General features: G+C 39.7%; 1 protein-coding gene across 1 annotated transcript; it reads left to right on the forward strand.

Annotated features, from left to right (window-relative positions):
- The first annotated feature begins 1115 nt into the window (after positions 1-1115).
- On the forward strand, positions 1116-10809 carry LOC149494696 (uncharacterized). The gene is made up of 3 exons (XM_089724406.1): positions 1116-1737; positions 10031-10449; positions 10621-10809. Exons 1-3 carry the CDS (start codon positions 1116-1118, stop codon positions 10807-10809), a joined length of 1230 nt encoding a protein of 409 aa, XP_089580532.1.
- Positions 10810-17881: the final 7072 nt, after the last annotated feature.

The raw sequence follows: 17881 nt of genomic DNA on the forward strand, positions 1-17881 counted from the left end.
AGTTAGCAGCTATAGTCTTCGCTTTGAAGATTTGGAGGCATTACTTGTATGGTGAGAAATGTCATCTGTATACGGATCATAAGAGTCTCAAGTATCTGCTTACTCAAAAGGAGCTTAATCTGAGACAGCGCAGATGGTTAGAGCTACTTAAGGACTATGACTTCACCATTGATTACCATCCGGGTAAAGCTAATGTGGTAGCAGATGCACTTAGTAGGAAGTCCTTGGTTGCTTTACGTGCTATGAATACGCGATTATCTGTAGCTAGTAATGGTGCACTCGTGGCAGAGCTTATGATTAGACCTAGTCTACTTCAGCAGATTCGAGATGCACAGAAGGATGATGAGACAATTGCCTTATGGAAAGACCTAGTCAGAGATGGAAGGAAAAAGAGATTTATGATTAAAGATGACGACTGCTTGTACTTTGGGGATCGGATTTGTGTGCCTAAAATTTCAGAGCTGAGGAAGAGTATCTTAAAGGAAGCTCATAGTAGTCCCTATGCTATGCATCCTGGCAGTAATAAGATGTATCAGGATTTGAAATCACAGTATTGGTGGCCGGCGATGAAGAGGGATATCACAGATTATGTGTGGAGGTGTTTGACGTGCCAGCAAGTGAAAGCCGAGCATCAGTTTCCTTCTGGTTTGTTACACCCTACTTCTATTCCAGAGTGGAAATGGGATAAGGTTACTATGGATTTTGTGACTGGATTGCCTTTAACTCCTAAAAAGAAAGATGCTGTATGGGTAATAGTTGACAGATTAACTAAGTCAGCACACTTTCTTCCTGATAGGACCGATTTCACCATGGAGCAATATGCAGAGCTGTATATAGATGAGATAGTGAGATTACATGGGGTTCCTTCTTCCATCATTTCAGATAGAGATCCGAGATTTACTTCTAGATTTTGGAAGAAGCTACATGAGACCCTAGGTACTAAGCTGAATTTCAGCACAGCTTTTCATCCTCAGACAGATGGTCAGTCAGAGCGGGTTATTCAGATTTTGGAGGATATGTTAAGAGCTTGTGCTATTGAGTTTGAGGGCAGTTGGGAGAAGTACATTCGACTTGTAGAATTTGACTACAATAACAGTTATCAGTCGAGTATTCAGATGGCCCCTTTTGAAGCACTATATGGTAGGAGATGTAGGACTCCACTGTGTTGGTCAGAATTGAGTGAGGGCAAGATGGTAGGTCCAGATTTGATTCGGGATACAGAGGAAAAGGTCAGAATTATCAGAGATAGATTGAAAGCAGCTTCAGATCGTCAGAAATCTTATGCGGATTTGAAGAGGAAGGATATAGAGTATGCAGTGGGAGACAAGGTTTTCCTTAAGGTATCTTCGTGGAAAAAGATATTGAGATTTGGAAGAAAGGGTAAGCTTAGTCCTAGGTTCATTGGTCCATATAAGATCATTGAGCGTGTGGGTCCATTAGCCTATAGACTAGCTTTACCACCAGACCTGGATAAGATACATAATGTTTTCCACGTATCTATGTTGAGGAGGTATCGGTCCGACCCATCACATGTAATATCAGTGGAATCTGTGACTATAGAGCCAGATTTAACTTATGAGGAAGAACCAGTGAGGATACTTGCTAGGGAAATTAAGGAACTAAGGAATAAGAGAATTCCATTAGTAAAGGTTCTTTGGAGAAACCATAAGACCGAAGAAGCTACCTGGGAAAGTGAAGAGATTATGAGACAACAACATCCTCAGTTGTTTAATTCAGGTGAATTTCGAGGACGAAATTCTTTAAGGGGGGAGAACTGTAACGCTCCATTTTTTTTTCCTGTGTTTTAATAGTAGTTTACCGGTCTGTGAATAGTACCACCGGTCCGGAAGTTGGTATTATTTTTTGTCCGAAAAATTACTATTTATGTTTTATATTTTATTTAACATTTTTGGAGCATGTATGCATGGTTTTTATGGGTAGAAAGTAAATAAGGAATATTTTTGGAGAATTTAGATACTTAGTGAATAGTGAATTATGGTGTTATATTAAGTAAGGAAATTTGAGCAATTATTTTTTTTATGGAGAAAAATTGAGGAATTATTTTTATGGAATAAATTAGAGACTTTTGTGGAGATAAATAATATTTTGAAGGAATTTAATTGGAGAATATTTGGAGAAAAGACCAAAATACCCTCCAATTTGGAGAAAAGACCAAAATACCCCCTTAGTTGCTTTAATAAAGCAACTATCAATTATTGAGCACCAACTTTTGCCTTCTTCTTCTCCATACACGTTTCCTTCTTCTCCTTCTTCTTCTTCTTCTTCTTCTTCTTCATTTTCTTCAATTCCTACTTAGTAAACACCCATCCAACTTGATTTAAGGCATAAATCTTAGAGAGTGAAGGTAGAGAAGTAATCTTTGGTGACTAATTTCAAGGAATTTGGTGATTTTCCTACTTGGGTCAAGTAAGTGATTTTATTATAAGTGAATTATTTTTGGATTTAGAGTTATCTTTTAGCATATACATGCTTAATCATGCTCCAATTACTTCTTTTCTTTGTTTTCTTTGTTTGATTTTGAGTTTCTTCCATGTAGAGGGTGGAGAGCCTTCTAATAAGGATAAAGGCAAGACCAAAGCTTGAGAAGCTTTGATTAAAGCTTGAGAAGCTTTGATTAAAGCTTGTTAAAGCTTGTTTTGAAGGTTAGTGTTCATAAACACACTTATCTTACTCAAATTTTGATTTTGTGCCTGTATGCTATTATGTGTATATTTTGAGATTTTGTATGAAATGATTGGTTTTTTGAATTTTGGTTGCCATTACATGCTCTTGGATGATGTTTGATGAGTATTTATGTTGTGGTAGACATTTCTACCTTGTATCTTTGTGGTTCATGTTCCTTTCATGGCTCAAGTAAACTGAATTTGGGAAAAACGAGATTTTGAGTGAGATTTAGGACCATTTTTCGGTCCTTTCTAGTTTCCATTTGTGTCTGAGTCCTTCATAAACGTTTTAGGTCTATCTCTTAGCTTTCCAACCCATCCTCTTGTGTCAAATTTGGAGATATATAACTCAACTTATGGCTGAAACACCCAAACTGATTCTGTTTGTGTCGGGCCACATGCATAACTGACTTTAGTGCCCATTTTGACCACTATAATGACAAGATTAGGTTCTGAGGTCTTCATAAAAGTTGTTTCCCTGTGTCTTGAGAATTCTCTCGTTCTGGATTGGTTTAATTTGAGTGTGGGGTTTAGTAAGAATTCAAGAAACAATGGACTTGGTTCTGCTGAATCAGGTCTGGTCTGTCAGTCTGTGTTCCTAGCTTTGTTTTGTTATCTTCCATATTGATCTGGGCTGTGATCCCTTCATAACATTTGTAGGATTTTGTCTTAGCTTTCTAACGACTCTAATTTCATTTAATTTGGAGGCCCATAGCTCCGGTTATGTTTTAAAAACACAGCAAAGGTCCATGTTATTTTTATGCTGGAAATTTTCTATGTTAAGTCATTTTGTTTAAGTATGAGAATTTTTATGAATTACTTAAGTTTAAATTAAGTTTTTATTATGAGAAGACTAAAGAAAATGAATTTTATGAGAAATGTTTTTGGGCTCTAATATACTTGGTGTGGATTTGATGCATGATTTGATTTTATTATGTATGATGACCATGCTCGGCATTTGATGCCATTATGATAAGAAGCTATGATCATATGCTAGGCACGTGGGTGTCTTATGTTAGGGCGGACGCGCTCTATATGTTATGAAAAGGTTGGCGACCTAAGGCCATTATGAATAAGCTATGAAAACTTATCTGCTTCTTTTTCTCCTAAGTGTATGTGAGCCCTTATACAATATTTTTAAGGAAGTGAAATAAATGAGATCACATTATGTTAATAACTCTTAATTTACCACAACTTATTTATGATATCAAATGAATTTCTAAAGCATGATGTGTTGATGTGCATATGTATTGCATGTTCAAATTTAATGATTTTATGTATATAAATGATTGTTTTTAAGTATGTTGTCATCACAACATTGGTTTGTTGTGTTTTATGAGCACCACTGAGTTTTATACTCAGCACGTTGATTTTATCACGCGCAGGTTGGAGATTGTGCTTGCTGCTTAAAGACCTGAAGAGTAGCATCAGAGCTGAAGAGATATTTGGTAGTTACATAGTATTTTTCTGTAACTAAGAATTATGGCATGTATAAGTATTACATTTTTGGAGATTGTATTATTTAATTTATAACTTAAGCATGTTATTGTAAATTATTTTGGTGTATATATATTGGGAGATAAACTTGGACTTATTTAATGGTTAGAACATTAGAAGTTGATATATTTAAATGAATGTATTGAAGTGATGAATATTATAATGTTATTGAGGAACTATGGAGTTATGAAATTATAGAAGTGCTATTGTGTTGTTATTGGAGTTTGATGGGGTTTGGAGTTTGAATTTGGGAGTGCTTTGTATTCATATGTTTGGCAACTTCTATTTTTAGGGGAAACTCTTGCAGTTTTTCTGTAGGATTCTCCCAAATCATTTTCAAACAGAATACTATTACTTGCTAAACTTGTGAATACTAAGTCATTTCTAATTCATAATAATATTGATTTGATTTATATGTAGGTTAGGACGGTGCCTCCGGCACCGAATGTGGCATCCACCGTCGGGTCTTTCGGGATCGGGCGGCGGGTGTTACATTTAGAAAGCGGTGGCTGTGAGCGGTGGCTGTAGTGACAGTGCACTCACAGTGCACTCACCTTAGGCGAATCCCACATCGGTTAAGTGCGAGAGGGAAGCGATGTACTTTAGGTGGGCAGTTTCAAAACATGTGTGAGGCCTTTTGGTGGTGAAATGGCTGGAGAGTTGGAAGAACTCCAGGGTTAAGCGTGCTCGCTTAACGAAAATTCTAGGATGGGTGACCTCCTGGGAAGTTTCCCATTTCCCCCAAGAATAAAACCGTGCGGGTCTGTGTGGCCAAAAGCGGACAATATCACACATGGGCTGGGCCGTTACAATTGGTATCAGAGCCGAAGCCTCGCTCCTCTGGCCGGTGGTGGGGCAAACCTCAGCGAGGACGCTGAGTCCCTAAGGGGGGGTTGAGCGGTGGCTGTGAGCGGTGGCTGTAGTGATAGTGCACTCACAGTGCACTCACCTTAGGCGAATCCCACATCGGTTAAGTGCGAGAGGGAAGTGATGTACTTTAGGTGGGCAGTTTCAAAACATGTGTGAGGCCTTTTGGTGGTGAAATGGCTGGAGAGTTGGAAGAACTCCAGGGTTAAGCGTGCTCGCTTAACGGAAATTCTAGGATGGGTGACCTCCTGGGAAGTTTCCCATTTCCCCCAAGAACAAAACCGTGCGGGTCTGTGTGGCCCAAAGCGGACAATATCACACATGGGCTGGGCCGTTACAAAGAGAGATCTGGAATTACTGTTTAAGAAGGGTACCCTCAAACCGCGTGTAATCAGGGATAACCGGATGACGACCGTACTGCCTAGCTACGCGAGTGGGATAATAAGCAAGTGTCATATACAACCCATACAAGGGCACACAAAGCATGTAAGAGGAAACTGTGACTCGCTCTATGTACTACTAGGGGCAAGTCCATCTGACTCCTTTAGAGGTAAGATCCTAAAAAATAGCAGTCTAGCCTTCCACAGTCTCGCCAATCAATCGGCGCTGATGGCGGACATAGACTCGTGAATAATTGAACATCAAATGGTCTAGTGGTAGAGCCATCACCTGTAGCTTCTCAAAAGCCCACAACTGCAAGTGCATTCAAAAAAGAGCAACAAAATAAGGACAAAAAAGATAATAAATAATAATAAAAAAAATAAAAGCTTGTTAAGTCGAAAATCTGCAAGGGCGGCTTAAGCAAAAGTTAGAGCATGAAAGAGAAAAGAAAATAAAAATGCATTTACCTACAATAGAAGTGGACTCCTCATAACCGAGCTAGAGTCCCGAGTATGCTCTCCCAGCCAAGTAAATGTCTCTGCCAGAATAAATGAAAAATGCGTGCATTGCCTAGCCATCTACTCGACTATGGGCATCAACCTAAGGCTGCCATAGCCATTAATGCCACTGAGTAGCAAGTATTGACTAAGAAGGCAGAAGCAAACAAGAGAAGGCCAGAATGGACTAGCACTGTCCATGCCCAAGGCACAGTCGACAAGCGATCGCAGGGGCACGACATCTGCACCAAAATTATAAGATGGTATCTCATAAGTTGTGAAACAGAAGAAGGGCAGAATCAGTAAAGCAGGGTCTATATCCAGCTGGGGCACCACATGAATTTCTTCAAACACGGGTATTCTCCTAGAAATATTACTGAGTTCTTCAAATAACGGACAGATCTTAAAGTCGTTATGCTAAATAAGTTGTCCAAAGGATCAAAGTGGTGGATCAACCACTACAACAACCCGGGTTGAACCTGAATGTTCCAATAATAGCTTAGCCCTTTGAGTTCGAATGGTGACAGCAAGTCCCAATCCAAACGGCTAAAACTAAGGAATAATGCTTCAAATGCAGGTGCTAGGGTTCGATCCATGGAAAATGGGGAAGAGGTGAGAAGTTTGGAGTGAAAAAGTCGTCTGTAATAAGAGAGAGGAGCTTTTGTAGCACATAAGGTGTATTATGTGTTTTATAGCAAGAAAAGAAAGGAAAAATTGACAGCTGGTTGCCACTATAGTGCTAGTGGTGCAAGCTACAACATAGTGGAGCACGCCACTAGCTAACAGTTAGCTGGAAAAATCCTGTTCTTTTGTTTTTCATTTTTGGATTTAATCAGCAGCATGAATGTGTTGACGCGTGTCTTTCTGCCCTCGCTTGATCCAATGAGGATACGAGGATGCGGAATGAAGGGTTAATGCTATCTAGAAGTCTTTTAATCGAATGATTTAAATTAAACCGATTTTAAGTTTCTGGTTGGGTCAGAGTTGCGTCAAGCAGGGCGCGTGACGGCACTGTCAACTGCGTCACGCAGCCCTAATCCAAATGCAATTTGGATTTGTATGACGTCACCAAAAATGATGACATAACGGTTTTTTATTCTGTCTGAGCGACACGTGGCTGTGGTCCAGAAAGGAAGCTGCGTCACGCATCTAATAGATCCGTCACCTAGCCGTAAGCTACGTGACGCAACTACCCTCTGCTGCCCTACATCTATAAATTGATCTTTTTCTCTCATTTGAAGGGGCTTTTGGAAAAACTCACTTTCGGCTGTATTTTTCTCCAGAGACTCTTCTGAGTTCATTTGAAGAAAAATTGCCATTAGATATCAATTTAGGTAAAAACAAAATCATAAAAAAGAAAAAAAATCAAGAGAGAAAAGAATAAGTGTTTGAATCCTAGGTGATGAAGCTTCTGGGAGGCCTTAACTATCATTTGTTAAGGCATTTAAGCCACTTACAATCCTCAATCTGAGGATTATGTAACTCCTTTACCCTTCTTTGTATTTTTACTTATTTTTGTGGTTTTAGTAGTTTAAGCTTCTTTAAACTGTATTCTGTTCATCTTTGGTCATTTTAGGTTTTCTTAAAGCATATTCAGATAAAAAAAAAATGATCTAAACAAATCATTTGAAAAATAAACTTGGGCCAGATCAGTTGCGTCACGCAACCAACGGATCCATAACGGATCTAGAAGATGCGTGACGGATTTGTTCATACCCAAAATTTTATTTCTATACCCGGTGTTCTATTTTCCAGATTGTGGATTTAAAATAAGTTCCTAATGGATCTGTAGTTTTAGGGATAGTTTCGTCACGGAACTATTGGATCCGTCACCGACTTAGAAGATCCGTGCGCAGCTGTTCTAAGATTCCAAAAATAATTTGTTTTTTTTTTTTAAATAATAAATTTTGTACAAAATAAAGTTTAATTTCTCCAATAAATCCGAAGATGTCCTCAATTATGAACACATTGCAATTTAATTAAGTTTAGAGTACTAAAATGTAATTTTGCATATTTACTTGTATGAATTTTATAATTTTAGGTTGAATGAAAAATGAAATTAAATTTATGGGTTTGTTAGTAATTTGCATGTTTAGGACTAAATTAAAAAAATAAAATGTGGTTTAGGTGCTAAATAATAATTAAGCATGATTTTGGGCTTTTTTGGTTTTTTTTTTGGGTTTAATTTTGAATCGCGTAGAATGTATTTTAGGTTCGGTTTGTTGTCCGCCTTGAACCATAAGGCAAGAGCGGGTCTTTTATTTATTCGATTTAATCGCTTTGGTTTGAATGATTATAAATGCAATAATTGGATTTGATTGGGGCGATTAAGTAATTTTTCATATAAGAACTCGGTCTGATTCATTTGGGTTGGATTTAAGTAAATAAATAATTTGGCTTTTCTAACTAAAATAAATTAGAAATCATAGGTTAAAAGAGGCCAGTTTTTCCAGGGTCGGCTTCCAACGAGCCGGCGTACCACAATTCCCTTAACCAGAATCGCATTGGTGCGCCTGACCAGTCTTTTTTTAATAATTTGGCCTTAAATAAAATTGGGTTTAAAATGGAGTCACTTTTTTTATAAAATAAAATTGAAAACGGTCCCATTGCTGAAATAATGGGTGGCGACTCAAAAACTATTTATAAGACCGATTTATCGGCATCGTATCCGATAAAATGTTTTATCACCACTTTTCATAATAAGATTACTTTTCACATAAAAAATAAACAACATAATAATAAATAAAAAGGATGTTTTCGAGTCACCTGGAGGGCGCGGTACGAAAACAGATTGGCGACTTCACTGGGGAATGCACCCGCTAATCCCCGATTATTTTTAATAATTAGTCAGTTGTAATTAGGAATTAACTCTAAAAAACCTATGTTTTCTAAAATTGAAAATAAAATTGGTTAGAAAGCAATCGGAAAATTCTTTAATCTCCTTGTTTGTTTATTTGCTTTCCTTTATTCTTCTAAGTTCTTGCATCCATACTGCATTCCTTTCTTCTCACCACTTTCTACCCGAAATTATCCCTCGGTATTGTTGTTAACTTCGGAGGTGGATCCAACCTAAACCTTGCGTTTTAGGCACATCCACCCGAGAATTAGCAATTTTACCAACCGCAAGCCTAATACCTTAAAAGGTGCGTCAAAAGGAGTAGGCCCACGTGAAAGCCCGAATCCTGTTTGCGGAACCCAGACCTTGTAAGCTCAATGGACCAAAGCCCATGCATGTAGTTGAAAGCCCTAGTCACTTCCCCATAAGGAAAACCTGAGTCTGTTTGCTGTTGTTTTGTCGCATTCATTCTGAGAGTTTATATCGCCAATCTCAAAACCCCCTGCTGGTTGTCGAGATTAGACCAAATCCTAGGAAACAGATGTCGGAATTTTTACCAACGGAATTCGTGTGCGGGAGAGATAAGGTTGGAAGGCATGCATTTCCCAACTCCTTTCCCTGCGTGTTATAAACTGTTCATATGCTGTGACATTCATACATCACGTGATATTTTTCGTTTCAGCTATGCATTAATAAGAGCTAATTTTCGGTATGGACGTTTGATCTTGATTTTGAGAGTGGACCTCTAATTCGTTTTGAATAACATAATGCAATCATTTATAGTGAATTGATACCCAAAAGAAAAGGGAGTTATAAGGGGGTTGCGATTCCTTTGAATTTTCACATTTCTCGCGTTATTTGAAAGTAAGCGTGAGATTGCAAAAATTTGTAATTAATCAAAATAAGATCCTGCTTGGGACCATCTGTTCCAAGGCAAAAAGTAAGGACACAAAAACAAAAATAATAATAAGAAATATCCCGCTTGGAAATTCTTTCATTCCAAGGCAAAAATTAGGGACTCGAGAGAAAATAGCCGACTGTAAAATCTAAAAGGAACGGTCGACGACAGATAATGCTAGAAATGTTTGAGTACAAAGTAAATTATTGCTATGTTATTCATGTCGAATTTTAGGTCCAATCGTCAAAAACGAGATCTTATTTCCATACTGGTTATTAGCACATTAGATTTGCATTTCTCATCCTATGTGCCTATATTCTTCATGCATACGTGCAGAACCCCCTTTAACTCAGGTCCTTTTATCTATCAGCCAGAATTGATCCGTCCCGGGAAATCACTTTGGGAGTTTGGCACCGACATCCTGATCAATGTCTGGTCATAGTGTCCCCAATCCCCGAGCATGCTCCAGTTAGTTCTGTGGTTAGTTCAAGTTTGTCTGGTTCGGTTTCTAGTTCAGATTTGGTTGTAGTTGAGATGGCTGACAGTGGTGTGAATGAGACCGGTTTTTCTCCGGCCCAGTTAAAGGCTATATCTGATATAATAGCCACTGCTTTTGCTCAAGAGAGGGCACAGAATCAGGTTTCTCCTTCTTCAAGTAATCAACCATCTTCCCCTGTAGTTGTGGAAAAGGAGGCTCCAGAACCCACTTTGGGTAACCAAGCATCAGTTGGTAATGTTGGTCCGGTTGAGAACGATCTGATAAAGCAGTTAGCAGAATTGAAGGATAAGGTGGAGAAGATGTCTGTTTTGAAATAAAAAGATCCAGTCACCAATTTTCATATGGCTGAATATGTCTTGAAGCCCACAAGTTCTACTTCTTCCAAGACCTTTAAACATACCTTATTCGAAGGAGATAATAACCCAAGGTCTCATTTGTCTGAATTCATTTGTATTGCCCAGATGAACCGGTATGATGAAGAGGATGTTTTACGGGCATTTCCTCAGACATTGCACAAGAGCTATTGGAAATGGTATGACAGTTTGGATATGGAGATACAGAGAGATTGGGTCAAACTTCAGACTGCTTTGTCAAGCATTTTAAAACAGATGATAGTTATGAGTTTGGTCTCCGCGATTTGGAGAGTTTAAAGCAAGGGAAGGATGAAAGCTTCTCCGATTACTACAGAAGATGGAGAACAAGTTGTTTATGGTCCAGACAAGGCCAAAGGATCAAGAGTTGATCCGGATTTTTAGTCGAAGCTTATTACCTTACTTTAAAGAGAGGATGTTGGCTCAACCTCTCACCAACTTTTCTCTGGTACAAAGGGCTGGATTAAATATTGAAGAGTTGTACAACGAAGAGAAAAAGAAAAGCCGGGGGTTTGGTAATTACTGGTCTTCCTACGGTGATCAGAATAGAAATGCTGGTAATGCTGCTACAAACCAATCGGGGAGTAGCAATACAGTTGGAGCTGTTAATAAGAAAATGAGAAGGGAGTTCACTGATTTAAGGTAGACTTTTAAGCACAGTTATAAGATCTTGCATCAAGAATGGTGTGTTGTCAAAGTTACCAATTGATCCGTCTAGGCCTATTCGGGGTAGGTTTGTTGATCAAGACTGTGAGTATCATCAATGCAAAGGTCATTCTACCGATGATTGCTTCAAGCTCAGACATGATATACGAAATTTGATAGATAGTGGGAAGATCACTAAGCCTTTTGAGCATAGTAAGCCGAGCACACGGAATAATCCTTTGCCGCAATACCAGTATAACTATCCATCTCACAAGTCTCAAACAGGTGGATCAGTTAATGCAATTGGAAGTGGTTTGCCTGAAGAGTTGGTATTGGCAGAGGCGGAGTTGGAAGAGAGGATGTGTGCTATGTTAAACATTTGCGATGACTGCAGCAATGAAGAAGAAGTGGAAAGGAAGCCAGTGAAAGTCGAGATAGAAAAGAGTATCACAGTCAAGATTGGGGAGATACTAGACAGTGAAGATGAATAGGTTCAGCTAGCAATTCAGAACAGTTTGGCTGATCAAGCGAACCAGTGGTATTACAGTAGTGATGATGATGTGAATGAAGTTGGTGTCCAGAGTTTGACCCGGAGCGGTCGTGTATACAATCGTGACAACAATTCCCTGGTCAGAGGAAAAGGAATTGTCATTGATGGGACAGAAAGGAAGATATCAAAGAAGGGTGATGAGCAACTCAAAGAGAAGAAAAAAGGAAGTTGAAGCGGATAAAGCACAAAAGAAGGTTACTAAAATAGGTGAAAGTAGCCAGAACAGAGTACCGAGCGGGGTGACAGTAAATTTAGTACTAAGTCAATTACAGAGGACTAAGGCTGACATCTCGTTATGGGATTTATTGGTAGCTTCGAAAGAACACAGAGAAGCTCTTTTGGAGGCTATGACGTTCATCAGAGTTCCTGCAAGAATTCAGAGTGTGGATATGATTAACGTGCTGTAGCGCAGGATAGGTGAGGTAACTTTCTTCGATTCCGATCTTCCTCCCGAAGGTAGGAACCATTTTAAACCTCTATACATCCAAGTTGGTGTTAATGGAAGAGAGACCCGTAATGTGATGGTTGATAATAAGTCAGCATTGTGCGTTTGTCCGCTAAAAATGTTATCCAAGTTCAAGATTGAAGAGTCAGAGCTCGAGCCATCTACCATGGTTGTAAAAGCTTATGATAACACCATGCGCAGTGCTAAGGGAATATTCAGAGCAAAGATTTCAACAGGAGTAGTAGAGAGTTGGGTGGAAGTGATAGTCTTGGACATCTTGGCTAATTATGCTTTGCTGTTGGGAAGGCCGTGACTTCATCCTTTGGGTGCGATTCCATCCACATTGCACAGAAAGATCAAGATACCTTGGGGCACTAATGTTGTAACGATTAATGCTCAGGAAGAACTGAATGTTGCTGCTATGGAAGGTTTAGAGGCAGCTGTGCCCTTATCTGGATTTCAAGTGGCTGTAATTGACAATGTTATAATCACTGAAGAGAAAAGTGCAGTTAATAGGATGAGCCCTTTCTCCCGAAAGATGATGAAGAAAATGCAGTGGAAGTACGACAAGGGGTTAGGCCGAGATTTGCAAGGCAGGTTTGAACCAGTGCCATCTTCAAGTGGTCAGAAGCACCGATACAGTTTGGGGGTACTCAAAGAACAGGAAGAAAGAGAAGTGTGAAGTTCAGTCTCCGAAGAAAGAGCTGGGATTGAATGGGATTTTCTTTACCCCAGAGGCTTCCGGAGGCTTTCAGAGCAGAGGAAAGACGTATCCAAGCTTGGAGATTTTTATGACAGATTTTGAGGAACAGATCATCAAGTCTCCAGAGCCTTCCTTTGAGCAATTAGTGGATGGTACATAATTTATGATTGGCATGGTTCAAGTAGGAAGTGGCTCAGAATGGTCCCAGAAGATGCCAGAGTTTGAAGACTTTCTCGGGATTGGGGACGAAGCTTCAAAGATGATTCAAGAGCAGAAGTCCAAGGTGAGGATCCTCCAATCATTGCTAGCAGCAGAAGATGCAGAGGAAGCCGAGAGGAAGATGCTGGAGATGTCAAAGCGCACAGAGATGAAAGAAAAAGCTGCCCCAGAGACCGACGATGCTCCTGGTGCCGATGAAGTAGGACAAACCATTAAAGATAACTATGATGAGTGTATTGAACAAGCTCTTAATCCTGTTTTTTGTTTTTCTGAATGTTGCTTTGAGATGATCTGGATGGATTTCCTTTACTATTTCAATCAATGGAAGTGAATTTTGATTACTTGTTTTCTTGTTTTCCTGATTTTCGTGCTCATGGCATTGATTATACCACACGCATATTTGATATAAATGCATTGCATCATTTCGCATTTAACCTAAGCACCGCCGAAGATCCCAAAATAATTGAAATTGGATCAGACTTTAAGCTTGAGCTCAGAAAGGATCTCCAAGAGTGTCTCAAGAGGAATTCAGAAGTCTTTGCTTGGAGTTATGCTGATATGCCAGGGATCGACAGGTCAATTGCAAAGCATTTCATCCCTACCGATCCAAATATCAAGCCAGTAAAGCAGAAAAGAAGACGGGTCAGACTAGAGTGGCAAGACAAGATCAAGGCTAAGGTTCAGAAGCAGCTAGATGCAGGTTTCTTGGACGTAGTGCATTACCCTGAGTGGTTAGCAAACATAGTCCTTGTGCTTAAGAAGGATGGGAGACTAAGAGTCTGTGTCGACTATAGAGATTTAAACAAAGCCTTGCCCAAGGATGACTTCCCACTTCCACATATAGATGTTCTGATCGACAGTGCTGCAGGAATGAGATGTTATTCCATTATGGACGGATTCTCTGGGTATAACCAAATCCTGATGGCTTTAATTGACAAGCACAAGACCGCCTTCGCTACCGATTTTGGGACCTTCTGTTATAGGGTGATGCCGTTTGGGTTGAAGAATGCCGGGGCAACATATCAGAGAATAGCTATAACCTTGTTTCATGATATGATCCATAAAGGATTGGAGGTATATGTGGATGATATGGTGATCATGACAAAAACACAAGAAGAACATACGGAGATGTTGGAAAAGTTCTTCGCGCGGGTCAAATAATACAATTTAAGACTCAATCCTAAAAAGTGCATATTTGGAGTAATGAAGGGGAAGTTGTTAGGTTTTGTTGTGGGACCTAACGGGATTGAGATTAACCTAGATAAAATAAAAGCCATTCAAGACATGGAACCGCCGAGAACAGAGCGTCAGGTGAGATGCTTCTTGGGGAAGATCCAGTATATCAGCAGGTTCATTTCTAGATTCTGTGCTCCGATCTTCAAGTTGCTTAGGAATAACCAGCCGGTCAGATGGAACGAGGATTGTCAGAAGGCCTTTAACCATATGAAGGAGTACTTGATGAATCCACCAGTGTTAAGTTCTCTTAGACTGGGAGAACCTTTGATTCTGTACTTGTCTGTAGAGGATGTAGGAGTTGGAGCTATGTTGGCACAGCCAGATGTTGCTGGAGTAGAAAAGGCCATCTATTATATCAGTAAGAAATTACTGCCTATTGAGGAGAAGTATAATTTGATAGAGAAGACATGTATGACAGTGGTGTGGTCGATCAAGAAGTTGAGGCCTTATTTTGATTCTTTCAGGATCACCTTTTTTTCTAAAATTGATCCTATGAAGTATCTTCAGAAAACACCTACTCTAGAAGGACGGTTGTCCAAATGGTTAATTCAGATGTCCATTGTAGATGCGGAGTTTGTCACAAAAAAGACGGTCAAAGGTCGGGTTGTTGCAGAATTCCTGGCTGAGAATCCCATCGCAGATGATGAACCATGGGAACTAGAATTTCCAAACGAACATTTGTTATGTGTTGAAAAAAGGGTATGAAAACTATACTTTGACAGATCAGCCAATAGGAATGGAGTTGGAGCTGGTATTGTGATAGAAGCACCCAATGGCGAGGTAACAACAATGTGCAAAAGGTTGTTGTTCCTAGTCACCAACAATATGGCAGAATACGAAGCATGTATTATGGGAATCGAGTCTCTTCTTGCAACAGGCGCTAAGGAGGTTAAGGTGATAGGAGACTCATTGTTGGTTATTGAACATGCCAGTGAAAGATGGAGAGTTGAGGAAGATAGGCTGAAGGCCTATGTTGAATACTTGTTAAAGAAAGCAGCACTCTTTGATAAGATCACTTTTACTCACATAGGTAGAACTCATAACAGAATCCCAGATGCTTTGGCAAACCTAACCACAGCGTGGCAGGATTTGAGTAAGATCCCAAAGAAGCCATTTATCATTACCGCAGCAAATATGCCATGATATGAAGAACATTTTGTGAATCAGGTTGAGTCAGAGGAAGAACCTTGGTTTACGGATATTTTGTAGTACATAAAAGATGGAACCTTTTCTGATGATGCAACAAAATAAGACCGATCAGTTCTAAGGAAAATGGCTTTGAAGTATGTCCTAGACGATGGTGAACTATATAGGAAGGCCTGGAATGGAATGCTTCTAAGATGTGTAGGCAAGAAGGAAGGAGAAGAGATAATGAAGAAGATCCATGATGGAGTCTGTGGTACTCATTTGAGTGGCATGAGTTTGGCCAGAAAGATTATGAGGCAAGGCTACTTTTAGGTGCAGATGGAAGGTGACTGTGTCAGCTATATTCGTCATTGCAAAGCCTGCCAGTACCACGATAACAAAAATCATTTGCCTGCTGTCGAGCTCCATCCAATAACTCCTTCTTGGCCTTTTTCAGCTTGGGGTATAGATGTTATTGGCAAGATCACGTCAGCAGCATCAAATGGTCATCAGTATATCTTAGTCGCTGTGGACTACTTTTCTAGATGGATTGAAGCTCAGTCCTACAAAACTTTGACTGCCAAACAGGTGGCTAGATTTATTGAGCAGAACATTTTCTGTCGCTATAGTGTTCCTCATCACATAGTTACAGACAATGGTTCTCACTTCCAAGCAGACGTCAGTCAGTCCTTATACAGATATAAGGTTGAGCATCACCATTCTTCTCCTTATCGGCCTCAAGCTAATGGTGCAGTGGAAGCCGCCAATAAGGAGATTAAGAGAATTCTGTCCAAAATGTGCAAGAAGTATAGAAGCTGGGCTGAGAAACTTCCTTGCGCACTCTAGGGGCATCGAACTGTCTCCAAATCAGTGAATGGAGCTTCTCCTTTCGAGCTTGTATATGGGATGGAGGCAGTGTTACCAGTAGAGCTCGAAAAGAAGTCTCTCAGGGTTCTTGTGGAAGCTAGTCTGACCGAAGGAGAGTGGGTCAAGAAAAGATATGAAGATCTGGCACTTTTAGATGGCAAAAGATTGAATGCCAGATTCCAGGATCAAATGAGAAAGAGAACGATTGCTCGTTTCTACAATAAGCGGGTACATCCAAGGGCTTTGAAAAATGGAGCTTTAGTGTTGGTCAGATTGTTAGACCACGAAGCCCAGAGTCATCCTGGAGGGAAATTCAGACCCAACTGGTATGGATTGTTCAGAATTCAGAAGCTGTTGGCCAAGGGTGCCGCTGAATTGGTCACTATGGAAGGGAAGCCTTTTAATCGGATCGTTAGTCAAGACCAGATGAAAAGGTTCTATGTCTGAGATGATGATATCGATCATTAAAAAAAAATTGAGATTAACGCATGGTGCTTAGTTTAAATGCGAAATCTATACCATGCATTTGTGACATACTTGCGACTGGTTGCTCAATGCCATCAACCTGACTAGAAGGAGAATAGGCGAATGAATAGTTAGAATGAACAACTATTGTATTAAAGTAGTTTTTTTTTTTACTTCTGTATGATGTTGAAAGAGGTAAGATCAATAAAGAGCTTGATTTTCAGATTTTTCTTCCCTTTTGTTTCTGGGGCATGATTGTTGATTACAAGACCTTCCTCTCTGCTTATTTGGTCAGATTTTGCTCATTTGTTTTGAAGATTTTTGGCTATTGGTCCTGCCTGAGTGTTGGATTCTTTTGGACGGCGATCAGGAGGTTAAATGCTATTTTCTCATTGATTTTCTTGGAAGGATCGATAAAGAAAAACCATGAATAAAATCCCTAGCACTTAAATAGGTTCATGCATATATGAGGGAGTTGCATATTTCATCTCTTTCTGAATATTGCAGGTGATAAAATGGTCACCCCATCTTTTTTTTTTTTCAAAAATGTAAGTTTCTGTCCTTAGTTAAATAATCCACTTTAATGTGCTTTCATTTCTTAATCCAAGGGCAGGAGGCCCAAATGCTAATCCAGCAAATAATTTCGAAAGAAAAGATTTGTTGTTGTCTTTTGCTATCTCTAAGTGCAGAAAACAGGAATCAATAAGAAGAGAACCGATGGAATTATTCATTGAAAAGAGAAAGAAAAAAGGATACAATGATTGGGAGTTCATAGCCCTCCGAAACACAGGAAATTGAATAAAAAAGAAAAGCAGCAGCAGCAGTCATCACAGTGGTTGGATCATCAAACACTGACCCCTCCAAGACCCAGTTTCATCACTAGGAATAAAACCAATCAGCATACTCGGGTGTCACGGTGTCATGCATCACCCCCTGACCCATGTACCGGGTATTTCGATTCTGCCAATGATCAGCTAGGTTGGTCAACAGACTCTGTATCATGGGACTGCTTTTGAAGTAATGGACTCTGGGAACATACTGAACGCCACCATACTGGTGGTTGACTCTGTCTGGAAAGTAGGCCATGGAGCGATCA

This window comes from Jatropha curcas, chromosome 7 (genome assembly GCF_041381405.1).
Source record: "Jatropha curcas cultivar XTBG-Jc1 chromosome 7, XTBG_Jcur_1.0, whole genome shotgun sequence".
Classification (NCBI taxonomy): Eukaryota; Viridiplantae; Streptophyta; class Magnoliopsida; order Malpighiales; family Euphorbiaceae; genus Jatropha; species Jatropha curcas.

Coding starts and splice junctions, on each gene's coding strand:
- LOC149494696 (XM_089724406.1), top strand. CDS start 1,116: ATGGCCCCTTTTGAAGCACTATATGGTAGGAGATGTAGGACTCCACTG. Junction 1,738..10,030: donor TCCTCAGTTGTTTAATTCAG/GTGAATTTCGAG, acceptor TTTATCTATCAG/CCAGAATTGATCCGTCCCGG. Junction 10,450..10,620: donor TAGCAGAATTGAAGGATAAG/GTGGAGAAGATG, acceptor TGTATTGCCCAG/ATGAACCGGTATGATGAAGA.